This window comes from Ammodytes marinus (genome assembly GCF_949987685.1).
Source record: "Ammodytes marinus genome assembly, chromosome: 6".
Lineage (NCBI taxonomy): Eukaryota > Metazoa > Chordata > Actinopteri > Uranoscopiformes > Ammodytidae > Ammodytes > Ammodytes marinus.
Window position 1 is genome coordinate 21,297,924 of NC_137235.1, and position 25,963 is coordinate 21,323,886.

General features: G+C 39.0%; 1 protein-coding gene across 1 annotated transcript; it reads left to right on the forward strand.

The window, feature by feature from the left end:
• Window positions 1-24,928, forward strand: LOC307251923 (glycine receptor subunit beta-like; the record flags this gene model as incomplete). Its single annotated transcript, XM_080029382.1, has 10 exons — window positions 1-122; window positions 10,451-10,557; window positions 15,300-15,367; window positions 15,602-15,828; window positions 16,649-16,731; window positions 17,129-17,266; window positions 19,878-20,030; window positions 21,049-21,197; window positions 22,207-22,362; window positions 24,635-24,928. 10 exons carry the CDS (start codon window positions 1-3, stop codon window positions 24,926-24,928), a joined length of 1,497 nt encoding a protein of 498 aa, XP_079885508.1.
• Between the last annotated feature and the right edge of the window lie 1,035 nt (window positions 24,929-25,963).

A 25,963-nucleotide genomic window follows, 5' to 3' on the forward strand; every position in this document is an offset into this window, starting at 1 on the left:
ATGGCTTCTACACTGAGACCGCTGACCTTGCTGCTGCTGGTGCTGTGTTTTTGGCAACAGACCTCAGCCGGAGTCAAAAATAACAAGAAAGGAAAGAAAGGAAAACAAGTTGTGTGCCCATCGTAAGTATATATACCTTATTCTTCATCTTCATTCTTTCACCATACACTGCCACTACTGCCATGCCACACATGTGCGAGGATAATACATGTGCTGTACCTTGATTTTTGGGTACAAAACAAGCAAATGTATATTTTTTTTGTCAAGGACAATTAGAAGTGCTCTACAAAGGGCATTGAAGCTTAACGACTATTAACCAAAAACCTGGTAAAAAGAAAATCCCCATATTTATCACATTTATAAACCAACAATAGTGCTCCATTTTCTACTGCTTCATTTTCGGTGACGGATGTTTTACTGACCATTTTTATTGGTTTATTTGACTGTTAAAAAACAACCTTTCAATCCAAATGATTTGTGGTGTATTGCCTGTCACTGCATCGTCCTTTGTTGGGGTCTGGCCAGGGAAAATTGTTCCTTTCATCTTTTCTCATACACTGGCCCTCATTTATCAATCTTGCGTAGACCAGAAAAATGGGTGTACGTACATTTCCACGCAAATCTCGGCATTTATCAATATGGACGTGAGCGTAGGGTACGCTCAAATCCCACGCCAGCTCTCAGCTCGTGTACGCAAATTTGAAAACAGCTTGGACTCGCAGTGCAGGCTGTGACGGGTAGCCGATGACTTTGTTGGACAATTATTAGAAGATAATACAAATGCAGTGCAAATAAGACCGAAATAAAGATAGGCCTATTAATCACTTAAAAATGAGCAGCTTATGGTGTGCAACTGAGTAGGAGAGCTGATTCAATAGTGCGCACACCGGCCAAAAATCTTCCATAGGAGGGCTGCATGGGACTGCGAAAGGGCAGTTGTCTCCGTCTTGGAGCAGCTGGGGGGACACTGAGGCACGGGGGCTGCATTCATTCAAAATGTTAGCCTAAGTATTAAATATGTAGTAGACATACACTGCTCTTTATGATACAAAAAAATACATGGCACAACATTCAGCTTAACATTTTATTTATTTGACGCACTTTGTAGATGTTAGTTCCTCTTTTAATGTGTCATTAATGCTAAAGCGAGCGATTTATTTCCACCGTTAACCGACACGTTGTTCCTATCTGCTGGTGGAGCAGGACGGTGGGCGCTCTCACAGCTGATCGTTGCCGGGTCGGCTTGTGCAGCTGACGGCCGGGCTGACCACTCGTGCCAAGCGCATGCTGTCATACAGTAAACCGCTAAATGTGTTATTTTTAGTTTTTAAAACCCTTTTGAATAGTGCTATCTAAAAGGGCCAATACATTCTAATCATTCAAATCTCTGCAGACGTGTATTTATTTTATGGGGACCATTATCGGACAGTTGGTGCGTCTTTTTCTCCTCCACCACTTATATTATGCCCGCAGCCCCGCACCCCCATTTGGTTGCATTTCAGAACAGCAACACGCTTTTTTTAGTGGCGATGTTGAGTCAACACCAACGCTGTTGACCGCAGCAGTTATTTCCTTCCTAACTGCTGCCTTCTGTCGTTCTTTGATGCTGCTTGTAGGCTAATGCTCCGAAATGAAACTCTTTTTTTTCTACTTTCGCTGTTATTCTGTCAATTTCTACTTCAGGGAAGTGCCGTATTGCGCATATCCATGTCGTAAAACCTCTGGGCGAGGCCTCTAAACTGAGAAAATATAGGGGCGTGATACGCTAGTTTTCATCCGCCGCATTTATCAATAATGGCCTGGCGTACGCTGAGATTGGCGAGATACGCCTGTTTGATAAATCCCACGCGATACCTGGCGTAGGGAGGTATTTGCGCCAGAATCTGCACCAGTTTCCACGCAAAATTGATAAATGAGGGCCAATATGAATCAGAATAGGAGGTTAACAGTTGCACCAACTGACCAAACATCAAACATGTCAATACAATTTGGCTTTGCCTATCAGCATTACTACGTAGTTTGGAGTGTTAGTGTGAATGCCATTGTGGTATTTGATTTTCGATGCATCCATGCAGTTAGGGTTCCCTGTGCTTCGAGGGGCCAAACGGGGCAAAGAAAGACTCTATCTTATGTACAACAACATTATATCACAGTGTGTTCTTATTTACTATGTTTGAGTATGTTTGAGCTGGCACAGCTTTGTTCACAGATGGCTGCAGTTATTGTGGAAAAGAGGAGACATGAAAGAAGACTGAGATAACGTGTTTTTTCAGCTTGTGTTATGTTTAGATTCACTGAAACAAAAATAATCGAGACATATCTCCTTTCCAGCAATGCCATTTTGGAGCTTTTAGATGAGTTAAATGCTGATGTGGAGACACTCACAAGAAAGTGTCACTTAATACCGAACGTGCTAAAACTTCCTGCAACTCTGCATTTCCTCAAGTGTGGGTCGTTCCGGCGCACTTTAGCTATTTCTGCTGCCGTCTCCCACAGTAGTTTGTAAGGTGTAGCCTACTGTCCCAAGACAATCATGGTTGAGTGTCTCTTGATCAGCATTGAATTGGTTTTACTTGTACCTGTCAGTCAGGACTTATTTGGTTACAGCTCATAACTATGCCTCATCAAATACATCTATGTTTTGTGGGGTTCCACAAGGTTCTGTCCTGGGCCCACTGCTTTTGAATTGTATTGGTTTCCACTCAGGCAGAAAGTCAGCAATTCAAAATATACAGTATCTATTTTCATGGTTATACAGATGAAATTCAATTATACTTTTCATTTAAACCTCAAATTATCTCAAAACTGTCTGTTTTATTGAACTTTGGGTCACGTTTTTATCAGCCCGTAAATTGCTTAGTTTGCTCCTGCTGAGGAACACTAAACTCAGGCCCTGGTCTGGACCGGGCTAAACGTAAAGAATACATCTCCATGGTAACTTACGTGCCTCTGGTTTTGTGCAACCAAATTATGGATGAAGCAAGCCAGGATAACAGGAATATCCTGACTTAAAGGGATTGTTCAGTATTTTTTAAATGGGGTTGTATGAGGTACTTATGCATAGTTAGTGTGTAACGTTATGGCGATGGTAGACAGCGAAGTAATTTTAAGGAGCTTCTGTTCAAGATTCAATAATTAAGATGGTTAATTTGTCATATGCACAATAATTACAGCAGCAGTCATTGGCAATGACATTCTTAAGTCCCAGGCTCCTCTCAACAATGCAATATAGAAGAAGAAAATGTATGTTGCAGACAGGGCGCGAAGAAAAACGCTTTTTCGCCATTTGCATAAATGCCTTAAAAAATAAATATCTGTTCAATTGTACACTATATTTAGAACATTTCACTGCTGATTTGCGGACTGATAGGCTTCACAATGTACAATTGAATGGATATATATTTCTTAGGCATTTATATTTGTGGCAAAATTTATTTTTTCTTCTGGCCCTGTCTGCAACAGTACAGTGCTGACTTCTGCTGCTACAGCGAAATCTCCCCTAAACTCCTTATAGTGACTGCAGTGATTCCCATCTCCATAAGGTAATATAATTATGCATCAGTAGGGGAGAACGGGGTAATTTGTCACATGGGTTGGATGTCACATTCGTTATATCTCGCCACCAGAGCGCGCTAGCTCTGAAATGTTGATATAAAAAAGGTCCAGAATTGGGATCAGAGGTCACATACATAGACTTCCTTGGAGGAAGACAGCTGCATTTCAGGTGAGAGGATGTTTTGTGTTTTTCATGTCAAATTCAAAATATTTAGCTTCTCAGTATCTTTCTTCTAGGCTTTTACGCAATGGGTTTATAACAAAACACTTGTTACCCTCAGAAAGTGTGAAGGGTAAACTATAGTTTAGATTGTGGTTACCAAGCTAATTAGTTGTCAGATGGTTGTTGGCCTTGATGCTAGCAAGAAATTCAAGTTGGGGTTGGTCGTCAAATTTTTTGGGGGGTTGGTTGTCACATGTTATCTCAAGGCTGCAGCCAGAAAAGGAACCCAATAACAAAATAAATTGTCAAGCTGTATCCTCACTGACACCCCAGAGAAGGAAAGAATAGAGCAGGAAAAGGCAGCTAGCAAGCAAAAGAAAAAAGGGCAACAAAATCAAAACAACCCAGTGCATCCCAAACTAGACCAGCTGCCAAGGCTACAGAACATTATGTAGGCCTATTTGTCAACTTGACAATGCAATTAAACATTCAAATTTGGTTCTGCCTCCTTGCCTTCTTTTTAAGATTTTTCCCATTAAGATAACATTGTGACAAACAACCCCATAGTGTGTGACAACCGACCCCTTGATGGGGTTGGTTGTCACAATGTGTCAGAGTGTCTTTGATGGTAAATTACTTCTTCATTACAATAAGTTGGAAAAAAAGAGAGACACACATTTCTAGCCAACACCTTAAGCTTCAATTTAATGTAGGAATGGCTATTGACAGATGTTTTGGTGATGAGCAATTCTCACTAGAGTAAAAAGTGTGCCTACTTACCCCGTTCTCCCCTACCTCATACAACCCCACTTGAAAAATACTGAGCTGTCCCTTTAATGCGTTTTGTGCAATAGCCCCCAGGTCTCTCTTGAGAATAAAACACAGTGTAAATAAAATAAAAATGTAATCGCCTTAGTATCCCTCCTCACTCTAAAATGTAAACATCTCTATCCTTGCCTACTCCCATTAAACCCCTCCTCTCCATGCCAAAAAGAGACAGAGTGTTGAAGCCGAAAACTGCTGTCAATAACAAAAAACTGTCAACGTAAAAATAGACAAACACATGCTAAAAATATACTTCATCTCCAATAAGCCTCCTTGTTGTAATGCCAATGTTCCTTTTTTCTTAGTTAAGGTTTCCCTGGATACATTTTATTTACATTTTTCATCTAAGTCAAAACCCTGGCTCTCTATTGTTTGATTGGTGCAGCAGGTCACTTATTTGGAGACAGGACAGAAACAGTGACCAATTAGTCATTTTAATCAGCCTATTGAAAATACTGAGCCATTAGTCAGTTTGATTAGGGCGGCATGTAACTTTGGTCGGATGTCGTTAAACCTGGCCTGACAGCCCATTCTCCCATCTCTAAATGAAAGGGACAAGATCTCATTAATAAGGTCAGGGCAGGCTTTTGATTTCCTGCCTCTTAAGGCCATTACATCAGCAGCTGAGTCAGTACAAATGACAATCTTCCCTGGTTGTGTGTCCTCTGTTCTTTCAATGCACAACGAATTGCTGATAATGAACTGTTCCAAACAGAATTTGAAACAAAAAGCTTAAAAAATGGTTTCTGTTTCTTGCATCAGGAAAAGGACTAGCGATAACCGACACGGAGTGTCTGTTCTACTTCCCTTATTTAGTCACAGTTTCCTTGCCCACTGATTTTTCTTTTTTTTGGTCTTACCAGCAGATTCCAATGTTCCATGAACAAAAACAAGCTAGGACACTTGATTTATGACCACATTTTACAATTCACACATAAACAATGTCATAAAAATAGATTGTAAAGCCCCTCCTAGAAGGAGGATGCAATGTGAATTTTGTGTTGACCAAGCATAATCAAGGCTATTGCCTGATCTGTACTGTTTAGGCATGAGAGCTGATTGGAAAGGTTTAAAGGAGACTGTCCACAGGGGATAATCCTTTGATGCTTTATCCCCTCCTGCCATAATTGAAACAACAAAAAATGACTTTGCCAATTGGATCGTTAACAATCGTGGATCGTCCATCTGAGTTGGGTGTATGGAAAATAGCCATCAAATTATGAAATTAAATTCTTCTTAATCTCTCTTTTATTCATTATTTACTCATCATTTACATACAGCTATGCATATGGTTTAACCCCATGAACTGAGAATACTCTCTATGAATTGTTTCTGCGTCATTTAACCATTTAATCTCTCTGGTAGGAGCTGCTTCATACCACTAGATTTGTTATGTCTGAATGTATTGTTTTTACTGTTGCATGTAGGGAAATCATTAGGAGTTGCAAACCTATACTCGCAGTATAATTTATAATCATTAATTTTTTATTTGCTCTGTGCTGTCTTTCGGATTAAATGCTGTAGGTACGCGGGCGCTTTAAGAGTCTTATTTTTCTTCTCTTGCTCATCTGATGATTACACCCTCTGCACGCAATGGTTCAGGCCACCTTTTATGACTAATGTCAGTGTTTGGGCAGAAAACAGAATCCTCTTCTGTGCCCGAGCAGTGACCTATCGCAAGATTTACAAATTTTCTGACAGTCTCCCCTCAAAGGCATTTACTGTGTTGAAAGTAAAACATTCAAATGCAGTTGCAGAATGAAACAAGAGGGCTTTCAAAGCCTATCTGCACATCTTACCAATCTTCTCATGTTTGTGGAATTGTCATCAGACTGTCGGTTTTGAAACGTTAAAAACAGTGCGGCAATGGGTAGTTAACAGGGATCAATTTATTCATTCTCATCTACAAGGAGGTGCTTTGCCAAAGTATAATTGAAATATGATATTCCTCTCCTCTACAGTCCCAGGGTCTTTTACAGAGTCAGTGCTGACAGCAAACAATGATATGGTTAACTGGGTCATAGGCATTCACTTTATTAATGAGACTGTAGTTTGAGGGGTTTTTAAAGATATTCACAACGATTGATATTTGTTTAGCATAAGAACAGGAAGATCATTGAATTTTGGATGTGATCAGGGGTTGGTTGGTCTAGGGGGAGGGGCTTAACATAGGCCTCGGAAGGGGGTCAGCCGCAGGTGGCCCAGTCAGGTTACTGGAAAAACTTCTATTTGCATCTCTCATTATATTTTTGGTCTTTTTGTTTTTCTGTGGACGTCAAGGTTTTCTTTTCATCTTTGTTTTAGTAAATAAAAGCATTATAAAGTCATCTTGTTACATATTTCTGGTAAGTAAGCCAGTAGAAACAATTCCATTTCGATATGAAAAAAATAAATTGTGTTGCTCTATGAAGTGTATTCACCCATGAGTTAAACAGTTGTGGGACTGGAAGTTCTGGAACACTCCTAAATTGCACAAATCCATCAACTAAATTTAAATATTTAATAATCATGCCGATCCAGTCTCCCTGCAGTAATTGGGCCTCTAGGCTACGGCCTGTGAGTTATTCTGCCTCAGCTGGGGCTTCTGGGGGACTCGAGGACTGGGATATTTCTGCCCCAAATCCATCTTCCAAATGGTAAACCGTAATATGAACATTAATATTAATCTGTTGCCTAAAATTAAATTAGTTGTCTTACTGTTCCAGCATCGTTTTCTTGCCTTTCTTTTCATCAAATATTTTTATTCCTTTTTTTTTTTTTTTTTTAGGTTAGTACTAAGGAAATTCAAGTGTGTGAGAAATATACAGTATTTCAGTTGATTTTACAACATTTTAACACTATCCCTTTGCCAGTCAGTTTATTTCCCATCCCCCATTGGCAAATGACTCATTCTTGGTTTTTATGATTGCAACTGTACTGTTCTCCATTTTCTCATTAGAAATAAATGTGCTTTAATGAGGCGAAAAAATACGTCATCGATTACCAAGTATGGTGAACATTTTAACAGGTTAATCCATTTTAGCTGTCTATAAAGGCCAAGTCACTCATATTAATTTCACTTGCATACACAAGAACGGAAGCATGTTTTTACACTGAAAGTCTTTTTTCTTCTCATTCACAATCATAATGATTAATGAGTGATTCTCTGTTTTTGGCTATAAATGCGTACAAAAGGGGAATGGAGACGGTTAAACATCATTGATATTTTCAAATCATTTAAAATAGATAGTCCCGAGCTGTAAGAAGGCAAAGAGGCCATCTTTAAAAACAAAACACTGTCATTTGTGAGAACCAGACTTGCGGGCATTGGCGTGCTTTCTAAGACTCTCTAAGGGGCAGGGCTGAAAATGAAAAAGGGCACGTCCTCTATGGGCCCCTCAGGGGTCAAGAGGCTACAGTGCATGATGAATTATGACTTGAATTTTATTTTTATTTTTATACACACACACACACACACACACACACACACACACACACACACACACACACACACACACACACACACACACACAAAGGTAACTTGAGCTGCTCAAATGCCACACTGAAAAAGTTTTTGTTTTTCTGGTTTATATTTTCATATTTAAAGGTCACATATTATGCTAAATGCACTTTTTAAATGTGTTCTAACATATCCATGGGTCCACGGTGTGCCTAGAGACTGCCAAAATATAAAAAAAATAACAATCTCTCCTTTTCTCACTCTCCCCCTTTCTGAAACCCCCACCCCTCCCCCCCAATATACTCCGTTCAGAATTCTTGCAGTTTATGACGTCATAAACTGCACAGCCACATCCCCATATTTTCTTTATATGTCCATGCTTCCCCCCCACATTAGCAGTAGTCTATGATAACCCCACCCCCCCATTTCTTATTGGTCCACGGCCCCGAGATCCGATGGAAAATGTTCCGAGTGACAGCCATGTTGCTTTCCCCGCTAAGCGACAAGATACCCATAGTAGCCTACAGCCTGAATGTTACATACACCAACACAGAATGCTTTTGCTCATACTCCACTAATTTATCTTAACCACAGCAGTCTATGCCTCGTTTTTAATAACACAACGGATAGGAAGCTACTTGTGGGTTTTTTCAAACAGTGAAACTGAAAGAAATGTTTTTATTGGTATTTTTGCCTGACTGGTGTATAGCTATTTAGCTTTGGGACAAGCATTCAGCTTTTGCTCATAAAAACATAATTCTATTACCCACACCAGTCTGGAAATGCCTCATTTTTAACAGGACAAAGGATTGGAACTTAATAGTGTGGAAGTCAACTTTGAAGATATTTTTTTCACTGATTTGTGTGGTATTTTTAGCCGGTAGCTTCCGAGCTAGCTTCGAGACAAACATTCAGCTTTTGCTCATAAAAACATAATTCTATTACCCACACCAGTCTGGAAATGCCTCGTTTTTAACAGGACAAAGGAGATTTTAGTGGTATTTTTAGTTTATTTTATCGTCTGAGTCTTATTTTTAGCGTTAGCGCCCATGTAGCTTCGGTTGTAGCACCAAGTTTTGCTCATAACACGCTGTTTATATTCCCCACAGCAGTCTGAAAATGACTCGTTTTTAACATGACAAAGGATGGGAAGATATTCCTGTAGAAATCAAACTTTGAAGCTACTGTTTTCACTGGTTTTAATCATGTCAGGTCATGTCAAACTGTTCACAAAGTATGGCTTAGCTCCGGCCGGGTAAACAATGTGTTCGCAGTCACGCAGTGTCTCTCTAGTATCGCGAGAGCACGGCAGAGACGGTGGGAGAGCCCCATGGACATATAAAGAAAGCCCGGCAGAGAGGTGGGAGGGGCCAGCCAGATCGCACAAATATAGGTCATCCTGAGACCAGAGGACAATCAGGGTATAGAGGCTTGCTACAATAAATGATCTGAATGGGTTTTTCAGCAAACATCTAAAAAAATAAGTATTAGGAACTACTTAGACCATATAAAATTGACAGCAAAGTGCATAATATGTGAGCTTTAAGGATTTATCTTCTGTTTATAAGGAGAGTCACTAAGGCTGGGTATAGACACAAACAGGGACTAATATGAGAATATGTGGATGTCAGTGGCATGTCACATTTATTTTGAAAGCAAAATTTTTTAAAGTAAATGTCATGTCAATGGGGGATGGGAAAACACTGACTGGCATGTGTTGAAGATCCTCTTGTGCATGTGTGTGTGTTTTGGGCCTCTCTCTCTTTCTCTCTCTCTCTCTTTCTCTCTCTCTGTGCATAAAAACAAGAGTGTAAATGATAAATACCATCAACTAAGGATTGTTGTTCTTACTTAGAACTTTTTTATTCAATGTCTGGAATGTGAAATATCTGTGAGACATCTCGTTTTGAGTGTTGAAATTGCTGATGTGACTTCTAGAGTCCAAGGTAATACATTCAAGTCTCTCCTCTTGTTAGAGTATAGGCGTCAGAAAATGGACATAAGGTTAATATAAAACTCTGAAAAGCTGTGTTTCAATTCTTAATTATTTATTCAAACAGTTGTCAATGCTGACAAAATGCTGTTTTACCGAATATGGCCAAATGGAGACCTCTCCATAGTTGCATTTTTTCATTTTCATTTTTCAAAGTTCTGTTAAGGTTTTTATAATGTGAAAATGTCATCATCCCCCATCAATCGCTAAACCTGCTGTTTTATATTTCATTTATAAATATTAATTAAAATGCAACTTTTCACCCTTTGTTATACGTTTTATTGATAAAATAATTCAAATAATACGTTTGGTATACAAAATAAGCCCTTGTTATAGAAAGAGCTGTACTGTGTAAGTACAGCTTCATTTAGTATGACACATACTAAATTAAAACAGGCATTGTGAAAAACTTCCTTTGATTCCAGTGTTTTAAAATGTTGATATTATTTTATTTTCCTCCATTTCTATCCAACAGCCAGTTGACCCCAGAAGAATTGGCCCAAGTTCCACCTAACTCCACCTCCAATATCTTGAACCGTCTGATGGTCAGCTATGACCAAAGAATAAGGCCTAACTTTCAAGGTAATTAAACACTCTATTCAGGTAAGTGACAACAAACATTACATTTTTTCAAAAGATGAAAAACAAAAACATTCCCTTTAAATTTGCAGCATATATTTCTCATTATTTTATTACTTTTGGTTCAAATTAGCAGAATTTCACATTATAATTAGTATTTTCTGAAAAGGTCAGGTTTGTCTGACTCCACCTATTGCTGACCAACTTGCAAAATTACACTTTGCCTGAATCAAAACAATACTAATAAAGCTAAAACGGTACTGTAACCTCTGTTTTCTTACTGTTTAAGTTCAGCCTACTTTCTAACTGTTGACTTTCATAAATTAATATTAATAATACACATTTGTGTAACATCTTTCATACAAAAAATTCTGATCAAAATGCTTTACAAAAGGAAATTCCATATACCGACTGTATATTGCTTTGGACAAAATGACCTTCTAATTGAATAACTGTAAATATAAAATGTTCAACATATGCATGTCTCTAGACATCGGTTGTTGCAATTCCTTTCAACAACCATCACTGTTTCCCTGCATCTCTGACCCACACCAAGGGGTTGTCCGGGGGGCTTGGGCTGTACAACACAGACCTGAAACCCACATCAGAAATATTGTAAATCACAACAAGGCTTATCAACTAATCTTTCTTAACCCAGGTTTTAAGTTTGACACATTATTTGACTCAAAATGAACCCAACACGTGTTACTTACTTAAGTCAAGAGGAACAGGTTATAAGCTTTGAAGAATACAAATAGACATTACAGCAATAAAAGCAAAAGCAGCTAAAAGCAACGCTGCATATCAATATACTGTATCTGTTTTTCTTAAGGTACTTCTAGTGTGTAGCCTACCTCACGTGAAAACCACACATTGTAACACAGTCCAATAATGATGGATATGTGGGAATCAGTTTAGGTGAATTGGCCAATTCAAGCTGAAATTCATTTTAGTGATTGAACATTTTCTGTGATAAATACCAATACACTAATCAATTTCTAAGCCTTAGGCATTACACCTCCTTACAAAGGTGAAGTGTAGTGCAGCAATGTGCTTTCACCTGACATAAACCATTCCCAACTAGTTCATCTGAACAAACATGTACATGTTCACATCTCTCTCCCTTGACGTATGGTTTGTTTAGGTCTTAGGGTAGCTTTCTCTTAACACACTGCACCCTGCACCGCACACATTACTGATGTTACTGACTTACATGCATCACATTAACTTGAGTTACTTAACTTTTGTTAAATAAACTATTATTTATAAGCTAAACGTCATGTGTGGTCTCTTTGTCATTCCCTTGAGCCGGGATGTGACAAATGGACTGACAGCAACTACAACGTGCAAATAGCGCAGCCAACAGTTTTCTGTTTTCTGAATCAATAACTGAATGAATGCAGGTCCCCTTGGCAACAAACTGCAACATTTCACAATTTGCACTGCAGTAATTTTCAGACATGGTTCTGTTGACTAACTTAGGCTACACAGCATAATTGATCAAATATAACTATTTTTCCCAAGGTTAATAATCGCTCTTAGAGAATAGTATCAGGCCCACAAGACTTCCAAAGCAGTGGATTGGTTAGAGTGGTGCTTTTTAGACAATTTCAATCCCAAACTCTGAACACAACCTCATGGGAGCAGGTTAGGGGTGCAGCGTAAGTTACCATGGCTATCTAGCAAGTTTAAAACAGAGCCACATTTTTAACACTTGCAAACTCTGTAATTAGGCTCAAAGTACCTGGCTAACCCAATTCTTCATAGTACAGGCCTCTGGTAACCACTGAATGCTTACATCAGACCTCAGGCTAATGTCAGAGGGAAAGGCTTTATTAAACATGAGATCATATCTTCCAACAAAAACTATATTAAAACATCAAACAAATAAAAACATTTAAATCACATACGTACATTTCAAACAAACAGGCCGCTGTCAATGTAAAGTGACCGATCCACTACAATTTAGATTTAATAATGGACTTGGTATTATAATGTTCCCATTGGTTAAATTATCCATTATGACTCCTGTCAGAGCTACTGTACCTGTTGATTGTACAAAAGAAGAAAAAGGAAAGAAATCAAATGTTATTCAACCGTAGAGTTTTTGTTGGAGGGAAGAGTAAAAGAAGGGGAAGATGGGATGGAGGGAGGGAGGTGGACAGAAGATAAAGGGCACAAGAGGAGACAGAAAGAACACGAGGAGAGTGTTTGGTTGATTTACTCTGGAAAGCTTCAAGCCACAACCAGATGTCATCCCCACTTTCTCTCTCTCTCTCTCTCTCTCAGCTGCACGTGGCCATTGCCATAGCGATGGCTTGATTTACTTGTCTGCAATTGTTTTGCACTCTTAAGGGGAGAAGCTAAAAAGCGAATAGACAAAAAGCCAAATCGGATATATTTTCTTTGGTAAAAGACATCAATGTGTTTACAGAAAACAAAATGAGGCCTTCAAAGGGAATAACACAGTCCCTACAGTCGAACATGCTGGAGGTTCAAATATGTTTTGTGGTTGCTTTGCTGCCTCTGGCACAGGACTCCTTGACTGTGTGAATGAAATCATGAAATCGGGGGACTATCAAGGAATTTTGGAGCGCAGGTCATGGGTCCAGCAAGACAATGACCCAAAGCATACATAAAGAAGCACTCAGAAATTGTTTTAGAGAAAGTGATGGAGAGTTCAGAAGTGGCCAGCAATGAGTCCAGAACTGAATCCCATAGAACACCTGTGAGAAGATCTGAAAACAGCTGTTCGGAGAAGGCACCCTTCAAACCTGAGCGACCTGAAGCAGATGGCAAAGGAATAATGGTCCAAAATTCTAGTGGAGAGGTGTAGAACACATATTGATGGATACGGGAAGCCATTGTTTTCGGTAATTTTTTCTAAAGGTTGTGCAACCAATTATTAAGTTCAGGGTGCCAACACTTTTGTCCAGCACATTTTCTGAGTTTTGTGTAAAATTGTATCCGATTTGGCATTTTTGTATTTTCTTTTTTGGTGTTTTTCAGTTGTAAACAAATGTAATGCCAAAACAGTTGTTATTGCAATCATTTTCTGGGTGAGACAGTGCATTATCTGACAGAATTCCAGGGGTGCCAACACTTTTGTCCATGATTGTATGTTCAGATTACACTATTTTAGAAACTGTAGTGCAATGTAGGAATCACTGGAGTTTGGAATTAAGTTTATCTGCTCTGTGCGACCCCCCTCTTGACGAACAAAGTAACCTAACCACTGGTGAAACAGACTTTTTCAACCTTTTCAACATTGATGGACACTTAGGACCATATACTTTGAAGACATGGAAGAAGTGCCAACCATTTTGTTGTTGGCATAACTCAGCTCCCCCTTCCCACTCTAATTGAGTGTGATATGATACCTGATGATCGAGCAGAAATCCCGTCACCAGAAGTTGCTTATTACCACCCACATCTGAAGACAGTAGTGAGCAAAATTCAAGAAATCGATCCTGAAGCTGAAATTCTCCTCCTCCTTGGCAGAGACATTCTCCATGTCCACAAGGTCAGGGAACAGCATAATGGGCTCCACAATGACCATATGCTCAACGCCTTGACCTTGGGTGGGTCATTGTAGGAGAAGTGTGTCTTGGAGGGGCACATAAGCCAACCAGTATCTGCCAAATTAAGCAGGAACATTCAGGAAGAGCAGAATGTTCAGACAGAGGCCTACTGTGGACTCAGCTGAGATGCTTCTCAGTGCAGAGCCATTTGGCTGCCTGTAAAGCTAGCGTTAGTAGGCTAACGTGCTAGCGTTAGGGGATTACTGTCTACTTCAAAATACAGGTCATCTCACGTTTCACGTTACAATGGAGATAATGGCCACAGCTGGCTGTGACCTGTGACCATAGACCTATTGCCCGTGACTCGGCTTGGGCACACCAGGGCACACATGCACATTGGCACTATGCACCTTTGTCCGACATGCCTGCTATTATACTAGTAATAGTGGTTTGTGTCAGCTCCTTTTTTGAGAGGCCAATAATGAAAAGACCTGGGTCTCGATTAACCTTTCATGGAAAGATGCCACTCAAATTGTACCCCAAAATATTTAATCAATTTACATTGTAAAAAGTAACAGTAATAAGGTCCAATCTCGCTTTGACACGTATTACTTGATGTTAAGGAGTTGTATGGAGCCGGTGTAGTATTTTATACTGTGTCAGCCAGGTTTTTTTGCTGACTCATCAAGCCTATGTTAGGCAAAGAAGATAGCTGACTCTGCCTCTCTGGTCAACAACTGATTAAAATCTAACTTTGGTTAATGCTCTAGTTTCTTTTACAGGCTTAAAGAAGGTGTACTATGCTGTTTTATTGTGTCGTCTAGTCTCTGAGTTGCTCTTTAATGGATTTTTTTTCCTAATTTGTGGTGTATAATATAATACTTCCCCTAAGATACGTTTAGCTGCTAGCACCTGGGCTCCTATTAGCCAAAGCATATGATTAATATCTTTTCCATACTCATCAAACTATTCAGTTCCCAGGACACCCCACTTAAATGTGTACTTACAGTACATTAAATATATCACTAGATCTGCCTTAAAAAATCCATCTGTCTGATGCAGAAAACCCTGGTACACACCTTTGTCTCATCCAGACTTGATTATTGCAACACTGTGTTTCCCGGCCATTCATTTGTCACTTGTCTATAAATGACAACATGGAACATGATAAGTATAGTGCCAAATTGAATCAACTGTTGTCTGTTGTTTGTCTGTGTGTTTCAGGTATTCCAGTTAAGTCCAAAGTGAATATCTTCATCAACAGCTTTGGGTCCATCCAGGAGACTACAATGGTGACCCACGATTACACTTATTTTTCTTTTTAGTTTCCAATTCTGAATGATCTTTTATGTAGCACAACTACTGCTAGATACCACTAAGGTATGCAACATAATGTTTTTCACCCTTTCACATTGGTCAATATCATGGTAATGTCAGTAGCAGAGTGGGGAGTTTTTAAGAGTAGCAAAATAATTATCAGGAGCATGCAAATGTGGCAATTATTTACACTATGTCTCCCTGTACAGGACTACAGAGTGAACATCTTCCTTCGTCAGAGATGGAACGATCCTCGTCTACAACTTCCTACTGACTTCAAGAGTGACTCCCTGACCGTAGACCCCAACATGTTCCAGTGTCTGTGGAAACCCGACCTGTTCTTTGCCAATGAGAAAAATGCTAACTTCCACGATGTCACACAGGACAACATTCTGCTCTTCATCTTCAGAAACGGAGATATCTTGATCAGTATGAGGTACACAACTAAAATACAGAAATAGATATTGCACACAACTATTGGTGTATCACCGTACAATTCAACACATACATTCTCTTATCATCATTAAGTAAAATTTGAAACTAATTCATGACCAAATAATTGCAAAAATAAATCTAACTTCCTAACCTCCCGGCCGAATACTGTCTTAACCACTTATTTGACCAGTCACCTGAAATCTGCCATTTTTTGGTATAAATCTATGTGCTGCTGGTTTTCTATGGGTGTTAATGTTGATGAGTTTAAGGAGATTGATTTCAAGCTCATGAGCAATTAATTTATTTTAATTAATAGTATTATTAATAGGCTGATATACACAATAGGCGATTTATCATAGTTTATTGGGAGAAGCCAAGCAATTCCATGTAAAATCAGACATTCAGCACGACCATACAGCCTGAATAGAATGATCCTTGTTTCACAACCACATTTTGCAACTATTCAATCAACTGTGAGATTGGCAGTCGAATCAGGCTTCTTCTATCGAATTGTCGAATGGTAGATTATTCAGGGTCAGCCCTACTGTTTTTTACAAAACAAATGCTCCTTTATGTGTATATGCGACACGATAGGTAATACAATTGCGATTTAAATGAATGTAAATGTAAAATCTTTCAGTGTCTCTGACGGCCTAGACGGCCCTGGTAATTCCATCCTGGAAAACAATATAGAGAAGGTTTCAGAGTAGAAAGTACATTTATAATTCAAAAAGGTTTTTCCTTTAATGGTTCCATTTCTGTAGTTTCTCTCAACGATCCTGTGTGTGTGTGTGTGTGTGTGTGCGCGTGCGCGTGTGTAGGCTGTCGGTGACGCTGTCTTGTCCCTTGGATCTTCAACTTTTCCCAATGGACACACAGCGGTGTAAGATGCAGCTGGAGAGCTGTGAGTACACACATAATTACATGCACTGACACAGCTGCTAACAAGACTGATTAAAGTCCACTGTTATTATGTACATGTCACTACATTTATATATTTAGAGTTGAGCAAAAACTGAAATCTGGCTTATGTAAACAGTCAAGTAGGTTCTGATATTGTCTCTCTTTAACCTCTGTTCATGGTCTCCACTAACTCCTGAGAAAAAAACATATGGCTCTTTAGCTACTAAATGTTTGACTACTTCCACCAGTTACTATCACTTTGTCAGTCTGCTCTGTGGGGAGAGGTTTGGATCTGAGTGTTCCTCTGTAAACAGCTGCCTGCTGCTGTTGGAAACAAAGTGGATGAGAGCAGTGATATCATAAATGATTCATACAGATTTTAATTTTTTATGTTTTAGTCGGCTATACCACCAGTGATCTGGTATTCATGTGGCAGTCTGATCCAGTTCAGATGGATGAGATTGCTCTCCCTCAGTTCGACATCAAACAAGAGGACATCATATATGGAAACTGCACAAAGTACTACCAAGGAACAGGTGAGTGATAATAATAATTGTATAATCTTAACTACATCATTAACAAGGCCACTACTAGCAAATTACCAAGTTACAACTACCACCAGAGCAATCAGTAAATTCGATTCTATTTCTCTTTGGGTTACATAATATTTCACAAAAGATTCCCTGTCATTTGTTAATATAGTAATTTTCCAGTTATAAAAACATCCTCATAGTAAAAGAAATGCAAAAAATTATGTTGTGTTTAATGTAAAACATTTCACATCGATAAAGAGTCAGGCCAGCTCATAGAAAAAGGTTCACATGTGTACTTAACTTGCCCCCGGTGCAGGGTAAGTTGTGCCTTTGGAGAGAATACCTTGGGGTAAATTTTGCCATTAATATATATCTCAAAAACTGTAATGTTTACAAGAATGATTTTTAAGCCCCTCTACAGCCGGGGTGTGAGCTAAAGATTGGCCTCAGGTTTACAGGATGAATGAATGGGTGGTCTCGCAGTTTTATTATCTGTTTTAATAATACTCACCAAGCAGAGTTATTTTTGTTGCACTTCGTAATCAATTCTTTTAAAATGTTGTGTTCTACTTGATTTGCATTTTAACTCAGTGCATATCATTTCCTCATTGTAAATCACTCTGAGCTGCATTTTTAATCTATAACAGGAGCTATTCACATAGTTGTATCATATTACTACTACAACTACAACTTCCTATAATAATAATCAATGTAATAATAAAAATGCCAATTCCATGACAGACAAGGCTGGTAAAAGTACTCTGCATAGGATTAGTCTTATCAAAATGCAGAGACAAAGAGGAAAGAAACAAATGTGTTCTAATCTGTTTAATACTACTCACAAAGCAGAGTTCTTCGAATGTAGAAAGATAGATAAATAAAGTTAAACTATTCAAGATAGCACTTTTTAGACTTAAAGTTGCCTTTGAGATCTTCAATCAAGGAGAGATGGGTCTTGGATTAAACTTGACTTCCTCTTCCTGGTATATTTTCACTTCCCCCCAAAAAAACTGCCACTTCTTGTCGTCTTTTGGTTTTGTGGTTTTGTAAAACTCACTCCCTTTACTTTATCTTGTCATAAAGGTCAGGTTCCAACACGTAAAGAACACAATCACTAGTTCACATGTTGGGAGATGTACATCTTTCAACCCAAGATAAACCTTTTAAAAAATATGAAATATCAGACTACATTTCTCAAAACAACTTAAATCAAAAAGCCTTTTTTTCTTCAGTTGACAAACATAACTAAACAAAACTTTCCGCTGGTCCTTGTATTTCCATTCATCTAACAGTCAACCTTATTTCATTTATAACACATTTAAATCCACATTTAACAAATCTAACAATGTGTAAATACTGTACCTAATAAAGATCTACCTCAGTCTGCTGTTGAAGTTGGTATAGTAGTTTATTTTTTATTCATTTTTAAACAGAGCATGATAGTTACATTTTCTTGGTGCTGTTATTTGATATGGTACCTGGCACATTACTGCCACCACATGTTAAATAGGGAAACCGTTTGAAACCCAGGGATGTAACTGTAAATCCTTTAATTTGAAAGACATCACTATCAGCAGGAATATCTTGTCCAATTCAAGGTACAAACAAAAGTCAGATCTGCTCATCAATGTATATCATCACAACAGGTTAAAAATGACAGTGGGTACTTTCAAGTGAGACAATATAGTTTTTTATTATTCTTAAAGATACTGTAGGTTTGGCTTGGTGACCTCATGTTATTCACAGCTCAACTCTGACCAACTAAACCTTACTTCTACAGCCTGAGTAAAAGTGTAATCAACTAGAATAACTGAAAACGCCTACAAGTATGATTAATCTTTCAGATTGACAGGAGAGATGATCAGAGGGGCAGAGGTTTTTCCTTTGGTATTAAGACCGGGACTGAAGTATGGGTAGAGTTTCTCCGTGAAGGAACTGTGTGTAAAGGAGTAGAGAAGATCTGCAGTATCTGCATCATAAAAGGAGACCAGACCCTCCTCATTATCCACAAACACTCCAATCATCTCAGGAGGCGACTTCAGAGAGAAAGGAACAGGCGGACTTTCATTAGCTTTGTATTCATCCCCATCCCTCAACCACATTGTCCTGAAACCTATTTCAGGGACCAGTGTGATGTCTCCCTTTCTTTCAATCGACTCTTTGGCTACTCCTAAGACCCACTTAGTCTTTCCTTTAACCTGAACCTCATAGTAAAATTTTATCTTAAAGAAACCCTGCTTTCCTAAGATGCTCGACCTTGTATTAAATCTCTTAGGGTTGCCCAGCAGTCTCTTCCTCCCATCACAACAATGAACCTGTTTCCCATCATCAGACAGGATGAGTTTAGGATGTGCTGTATCAGGATCCATATATAAGTCACATCGACTGCAAACTGCTGGGCCACCATTAACTTTTTCCCCAAGTTGGTCCCTGTAACCAACTTCCTGTCGCAGAAAATGAATAAACGAGCCGTTTTTCGTTTCAGTTTTGTTTAGATGCGTTTGTCCCTTTTCGACCCTGATAAAGAAAAACACCTCATATTTAAATTTTCCTTTTTGTATTTGGTAATCCATACTTGTCCATTCAATAATACTCCTCCTCTGTTCTTTTCTAGGATACTACACCTGCGTTGAAGTCATTTTTACATTGCGTCGGCAGGTTGGGTTCTACCTGATGGGAGTTTATGCTCCAACGCTGTTGCTTGTTGTTCTTTCCTGGTTATCATTCTGGATCAATCCTGATGCTTCAGCTGCCAGGGTGCCATTGGGTGAGTTCCACAAATTTACATTTTACAAACGCTAACTGCACATCATTGCACCAATGTGTATGAATTGAGGGCACCTTTGAACAGAATGTCCATAAACTGTGTGCATCAACACACTTAGGCAGCCATACCAGGCCCTATCTGGGATTTTTTTTATTGTTGTAGGAAGTTTAATTTTTCCCTCTTCTGGCGCTGTTGCATTGTAAGTGGAAACACATTTAAAGATTTATCTGGTATAAGGAAAATCCCCTCGACAACCTAAAATGGGCTCTTTTATCTGACACTATTCATTTCAGAACCTTTTTGTTACGTAAAGTGTTACCAGGTCTGCCTTAGTGTGATGACTTACATGTAAAAGTGACTCAGGCTCCTTAATGAGACACCAGACCAACACTTTAAACAGCCATCCTATTTACTTAACGAGGTTCATGTCTGAAAGAGGCTTTAGCCAAGTCCATTATCACGCAAAGGCTTTTCAGAGCGAACCGCGTCCTGCCATGTCTGGATGGATGAAGGAGTCCTTAATCTAATAGGCCAGCCAGTCACTCTGAAGACCCTGTGGTCCCTCATCTCGGTCAATGTTAAAATATAGGACAGCACAGTCACTGCACATCTTCCACTGCACGCTGAAAAGAGCTTCTTATCCCGGACACCTCATGTTAGCACTTGCTTTTTAATTTTTCTTATGAACACTTTCTAAGCACATGTTGTGTAGCAGTAAATGCAATAATAGTTGTTTGCTTTGGAAGAATGCAATTGCAAGGTATGATGCCAATCGAGCTCAATATGAACGCAAATACTGTATGTCAAATGGTTCTGGCAAATGAATGTAATGTAATCGGACATGTTATGGACAGAAATGGTTAATACAACCAAAAACAGATTATAATGTTTAACTCACAAACACTCTACAATAGAATGTATTATAACTATGTAGGCTAGATTCAAATTGTATATATAGTGGAAACATATCTGGAAATAATCATTCACATAATATGTGGTATAATGTGTGTGTTTCTAGGTATTTTATCAGTGCTCTCTCTGTCCAGTGAGAGTATGACCTTGGCAGCAGACCTACCAAAGGTTTCCTACGTGAAGGCCATTGATATCTGGCTTATTGCGTGTCTACTTTTTGGCTTTTCATCACTTATTGAATATGCTGTGGTACAGGTGAGTACACACACACACACACACACACACACACACACACACACACACACACACACACACACACACACACACACACACACACACACACACACACACACACACACACACACACACACAAACTTATCATTGATTCAGGTCATATTTAACTTAACATTAGGAGGGCTAGACAGGTTGGAGTAATTACATGTCTTTCAAACAAATACTTTGTTGATGAGAGGTACTTGATTGTATGAGTGTGTTTGTATGAAATGGAAACATGAACAGGTGTGAATGGTGTCACTTGAATGGGCAAGACAGATTTTAGGTGAAGAGTTAGGTTTGGTGGGAAACGTTAGGGTAAGGTGATTACAATGTGATCGCAGGCAGCAACAGGACGGTTGGGTAAAGGGTAAAGTTCAAGTAAGTATTCACTATGATAAGTGAACTGCGAGGAGCGAAACAATCTTAGGTAAATCCCGATTTGGTAACACTTTACAATAAGGTACACAAAAGTGAGTAGTTACTGAGGAATGGATGAGGAACGAATGGTAAGTTAATGAGTATGTACTGAGCGAGTGTGATTCAAGTACTATTGATTAGTTACTGTAAACAGACTGGGAGATACTGTATTAATGAAGCATTAGGTAATGGAAGGTTAATGAGTAGGTACTGAGAAACTGATTCTAGCACTGTTTAGTTACTGGTTAACAGACTGGGAAATACTGTATCAATTAATAAGCAATTAATTATAAGCATTAGGTAATGATACGTTAATGAGTAGTTGTTTTGGCATGATTTCTAATGGTAACAGTAATGACCTGAATCTCCTATACTGATTCGGGGTGAGAAAATATGATGATGAAGTTCAACAGCTTTTTCTTTCCTAAAATAAAGTACCTTGCGTGCAGCAAATTGCGTACATGACATCCACAAAATGCATTCTCTTTCTCGCTGTCTCAACCCCATCCTCTCTTTCTCTCTCTCCCCCCACTCCCTCCCTCTCTCTCTCTCTTCCTCTCTCTCTCTGTAGGTGATGTTGAACAGTCCCAAACGGATTGAGGAGGAGAAAGCCAAAATGGCAGAGAAAGAAAAAGCTTTGCTAGAGAAAGAAGGACAGGCTGCAAATAAAAACAACAACACAGTGAATGGGACAGGTGGAACGCCCATACATGTCAACACTCTGCAGGTAGATACAATGTGATCAAATTGACTACCATTTTTGTCGCTTACATTATTTATAAGGCTGTCAAACGATTACAAATTTTAATCAGATTAATCATTGTCTTTTGAAATATGCCCGAAAAAGTATAATTTTCTTTGTAGTATATTGTTGTAGGAACGGAAAGATGAATGACAGAAGGTGGATATAAACATTTAACATTAGTTTTTTTAATCATGGCAAATCCAAAGGATGGTGTACTGTTAATACTGAAAAATAAAATAAAATCTAACTAAAATATACCACACCATGATTCAATTTGATATAGCCTGGTCCAACCAGACCATCGTATTTCATTTAATTTGTACAGAAGGTCTGGAACTGCTGTAATTGGCAAAAGTTCACTCACTTGGAGGCGGGTGTCTGTTGAAGTTTAAAACTATTGGATCTGCTCAGTGCCACTCTGGATTAGCCAACCAATCGCATATCGTTTGGTCGTGACGTATGTCATGAGCCGGCTTCTGACGGTGCGTTCCAGTTGTACAGGGAACTCGGAAATTTCCGACTTCACAACATATTGTAGTCTATGGATCTACCTGGCAACGGTAACTTGCTAGAGCCTAACGTTTAGTTATGTGGATGAGAAAGGTTGTAGGCGTCCATACTTTCGCGAGCAGATGGAATTGGAACACAGACAGGTCGGAATTCGGAACTACCAAGTCGGAAATTTTCGAGTTCCGAGTATAAAGGAACGCAGCATTCAACTGAAACTGGAGCGCGACTTCGACATCATCGTTTTGAGCCACTCGCTCTGTTCGCTGATTAGACAGCCAAAAGTCTGGCTATAGAAGGAACCCATGAATACACTTCAGCCCAAGACTGACTACTGAAGTGAAATGAAAATTGAGCGGAAGTAGGTAGGCGGGCGGAGCCAGGCTATCTTTGCTATTCTCTGTGCAAATATATATAATGGCATTTATTTGGTGTTCTACACCAGAATCAATGGAAAAATCAGGGTGTTTTCATATGGGTGCATGACATTAAATTCAATCATTTCTGGTCAAGTTTTGCATTCCTGCATACAACTTGATTGTAGTCCGCGGTGTGTGTGTGTGTGTGTGTGTGTGTGTATTTGCGCGTGTCTGTGTGTGTGTACAGTTTGCGAGTGGGCCCACGTTCTGGGGGACACACGTGGCCACTAGCAGGTCAAAACAAAAACACGCTGCTACGTTCCGCCGGCATCGCCATTGTGCCCAGTAGGCTACAGATCCTAGGTCAGCCATAAAGTGACGACTAGTGCAGAGCGGGTCGGATTTATTGGGCGGGTCATTCTGTGCATGCGTTAATTGCGTTCAAAAAATGTATGCATTAATTCCAGAAATTAATCACACTGCATTAATGTGTTTATTTTGACAGCCCTAATTATTTTAATCAGCATGGATGCATCATTGAAGATCTGATTGATGTTCTTGTCGAAGCATGTCTCCTGAAGTTTGTGGTTGTGGGACACGGCCCTTATATAAACATAAGGCATTGGCTGAAAATAATTACAGCACAAATTCTCCTGTACACTAGAACGTAAAAGAAAATCAAATTTTCAGGTTCTTTCACCTTGAAGTAATCTCATCACTGCTGATGACCTTTTTTCAGCTTTAGTGTTCAACCTTCCAGAGAAAGAGCACAGGGCTATTTCCCATGGGAGAGCGAGGTAATGCGTCGTGAGGTCATGCAGTATTGCCTCATCATTCTAGGTTTAAACACGCTGGTTTAAAAGGTTTCCTAACTGAGATGGTTTTCACTTCCTGGCTCCTAAAGACATGCAGGTTAATGGGTGACTCTAAATTACATGGTCTCTACATGTCAGTACTGGGATTGATTGGCAACCTGAATCTTCTTTTACACCATGAGTGACAATATCAAAATACTTTAAAGGTTCCAGGGGAGGGGGATTAGACAATTTTTTTTTTTTTTTTTTACATTACGCAGAGGTCTACAAAATATATTTTCTCTACTTATTCTTAGTAATTCTATCATCATAACTCAAAACAAAATCATTTTGAGGAATATGTTTGTAAACCAAACTGTGGGCCCTGCTGCTGTAAACAACAACAACAGTGAAACAGTATCTTTTAAATGTAGCTTTCTTACTTCAGGACAGTGTTTCAGGGATCCAATTTTCCTGTGAGGAAGAATATTTATTCAGTTATTTAGAATACACCTTAAAAGATGTTTCACTTCTCTGACACAGCTGAAGTTACATGGTGCACCTTTTAATCTATTGGTCTCTGTCTCTTAGCAGGTGGTGGAAACTCGCGGTAAGAAAGTTTGCACCTCCAAGTCTGACCTTCGCTCCAATGATTTCAGCATCGTGGGATCATTACCTCGAGACTTTGAACTTTCCAACTTTGACTGTTATGGTAAACCAGTGGAAGTATTAGGGGGCTCCAAGTCCCAGAGCAAAGACAAGAAGAAACCCCCACCACCCAAACCTGTCATCCCCGCCGCCGCCAAACGCGTTGACCTCTATGCAAGAGCCCTCTTCCCCTTCTCCTTCCTCTTCTTCAATGTGGTCTACTGGTCTGTCTATCTGTGAGAGAGGGAGAGGGTGGAAATCAAGTGGTTTGTTATATTAGGGATGCACGATATTGTTTGCCCGTTATCGGTATCGGAAGATATTGTCTTTTAAATGAAATATCGGATTTCGGAAAAAAATTGCTGATACAACTAACAGATAATTATACTGCTGCTGCTTCATCAAATACGTCAATCTTGAGCAGAGCGAGGGAGGGGCTCAAAATGTTTTACATAATGTAAATTTAAGTATTTTTATTATTTTACATAAAATAAAATAAAAATTACAATAAAAAATATCAAATTAGATAATTTTAAGCTCTGTATTTTATGTCTGCATTTTGCCATTGGGCCAACACGATAAGAGTATGCAAAATAATAATATGTTAATTCCTCGACAGAAGAGACTTGATATCTGCGGAAAAAAGAGATTATATATATCGGTATCAATATCCGTTATCGGCCGAATGAGTTTAACGATATCGGTGAATCGGATATCGGCAAAAAAATTATCGTGCACCCCTACTTTGAATGCTGTCATTGGTAACAGTACTGATCCTGACTTCTCCGGGGCCTTAAGCACAACTCTGCCAACTGGCCCTCTCTGCCTGACCTTTGAGCCATGTTAACTATATATGTCATGCCACACAGTCACACCTCACACCCCAGTGCTTCCACTACAATCCTCTCTCCTTTAACAGTTTATACCACGTCTGTCGGTTGAAGAACAAAGTAGAGCCATAGAAAACAGAATGAGCTATAATTTATTAAATGGGATATTTTCTATAGAATATTGAGATATGTGAATATTAATATTATTATTATTAAATAAGAAATTGTACAAAAATATAAGAAAATATATCACTGGTGGTATAATGGCCTAATAATTAATCCAGTCCTTACAATATATAATTTGCTTTGGCTATACAATGTAAAGGTACGCCTCTAGGCTATGGCTGCTGCTAAATGTCTCCAAATAAAATAAATCCTAAACAGCTATGTAAACAACTTTGGTTATACATTTTCAATGTAAAATACTATATATACTATGGCTTGA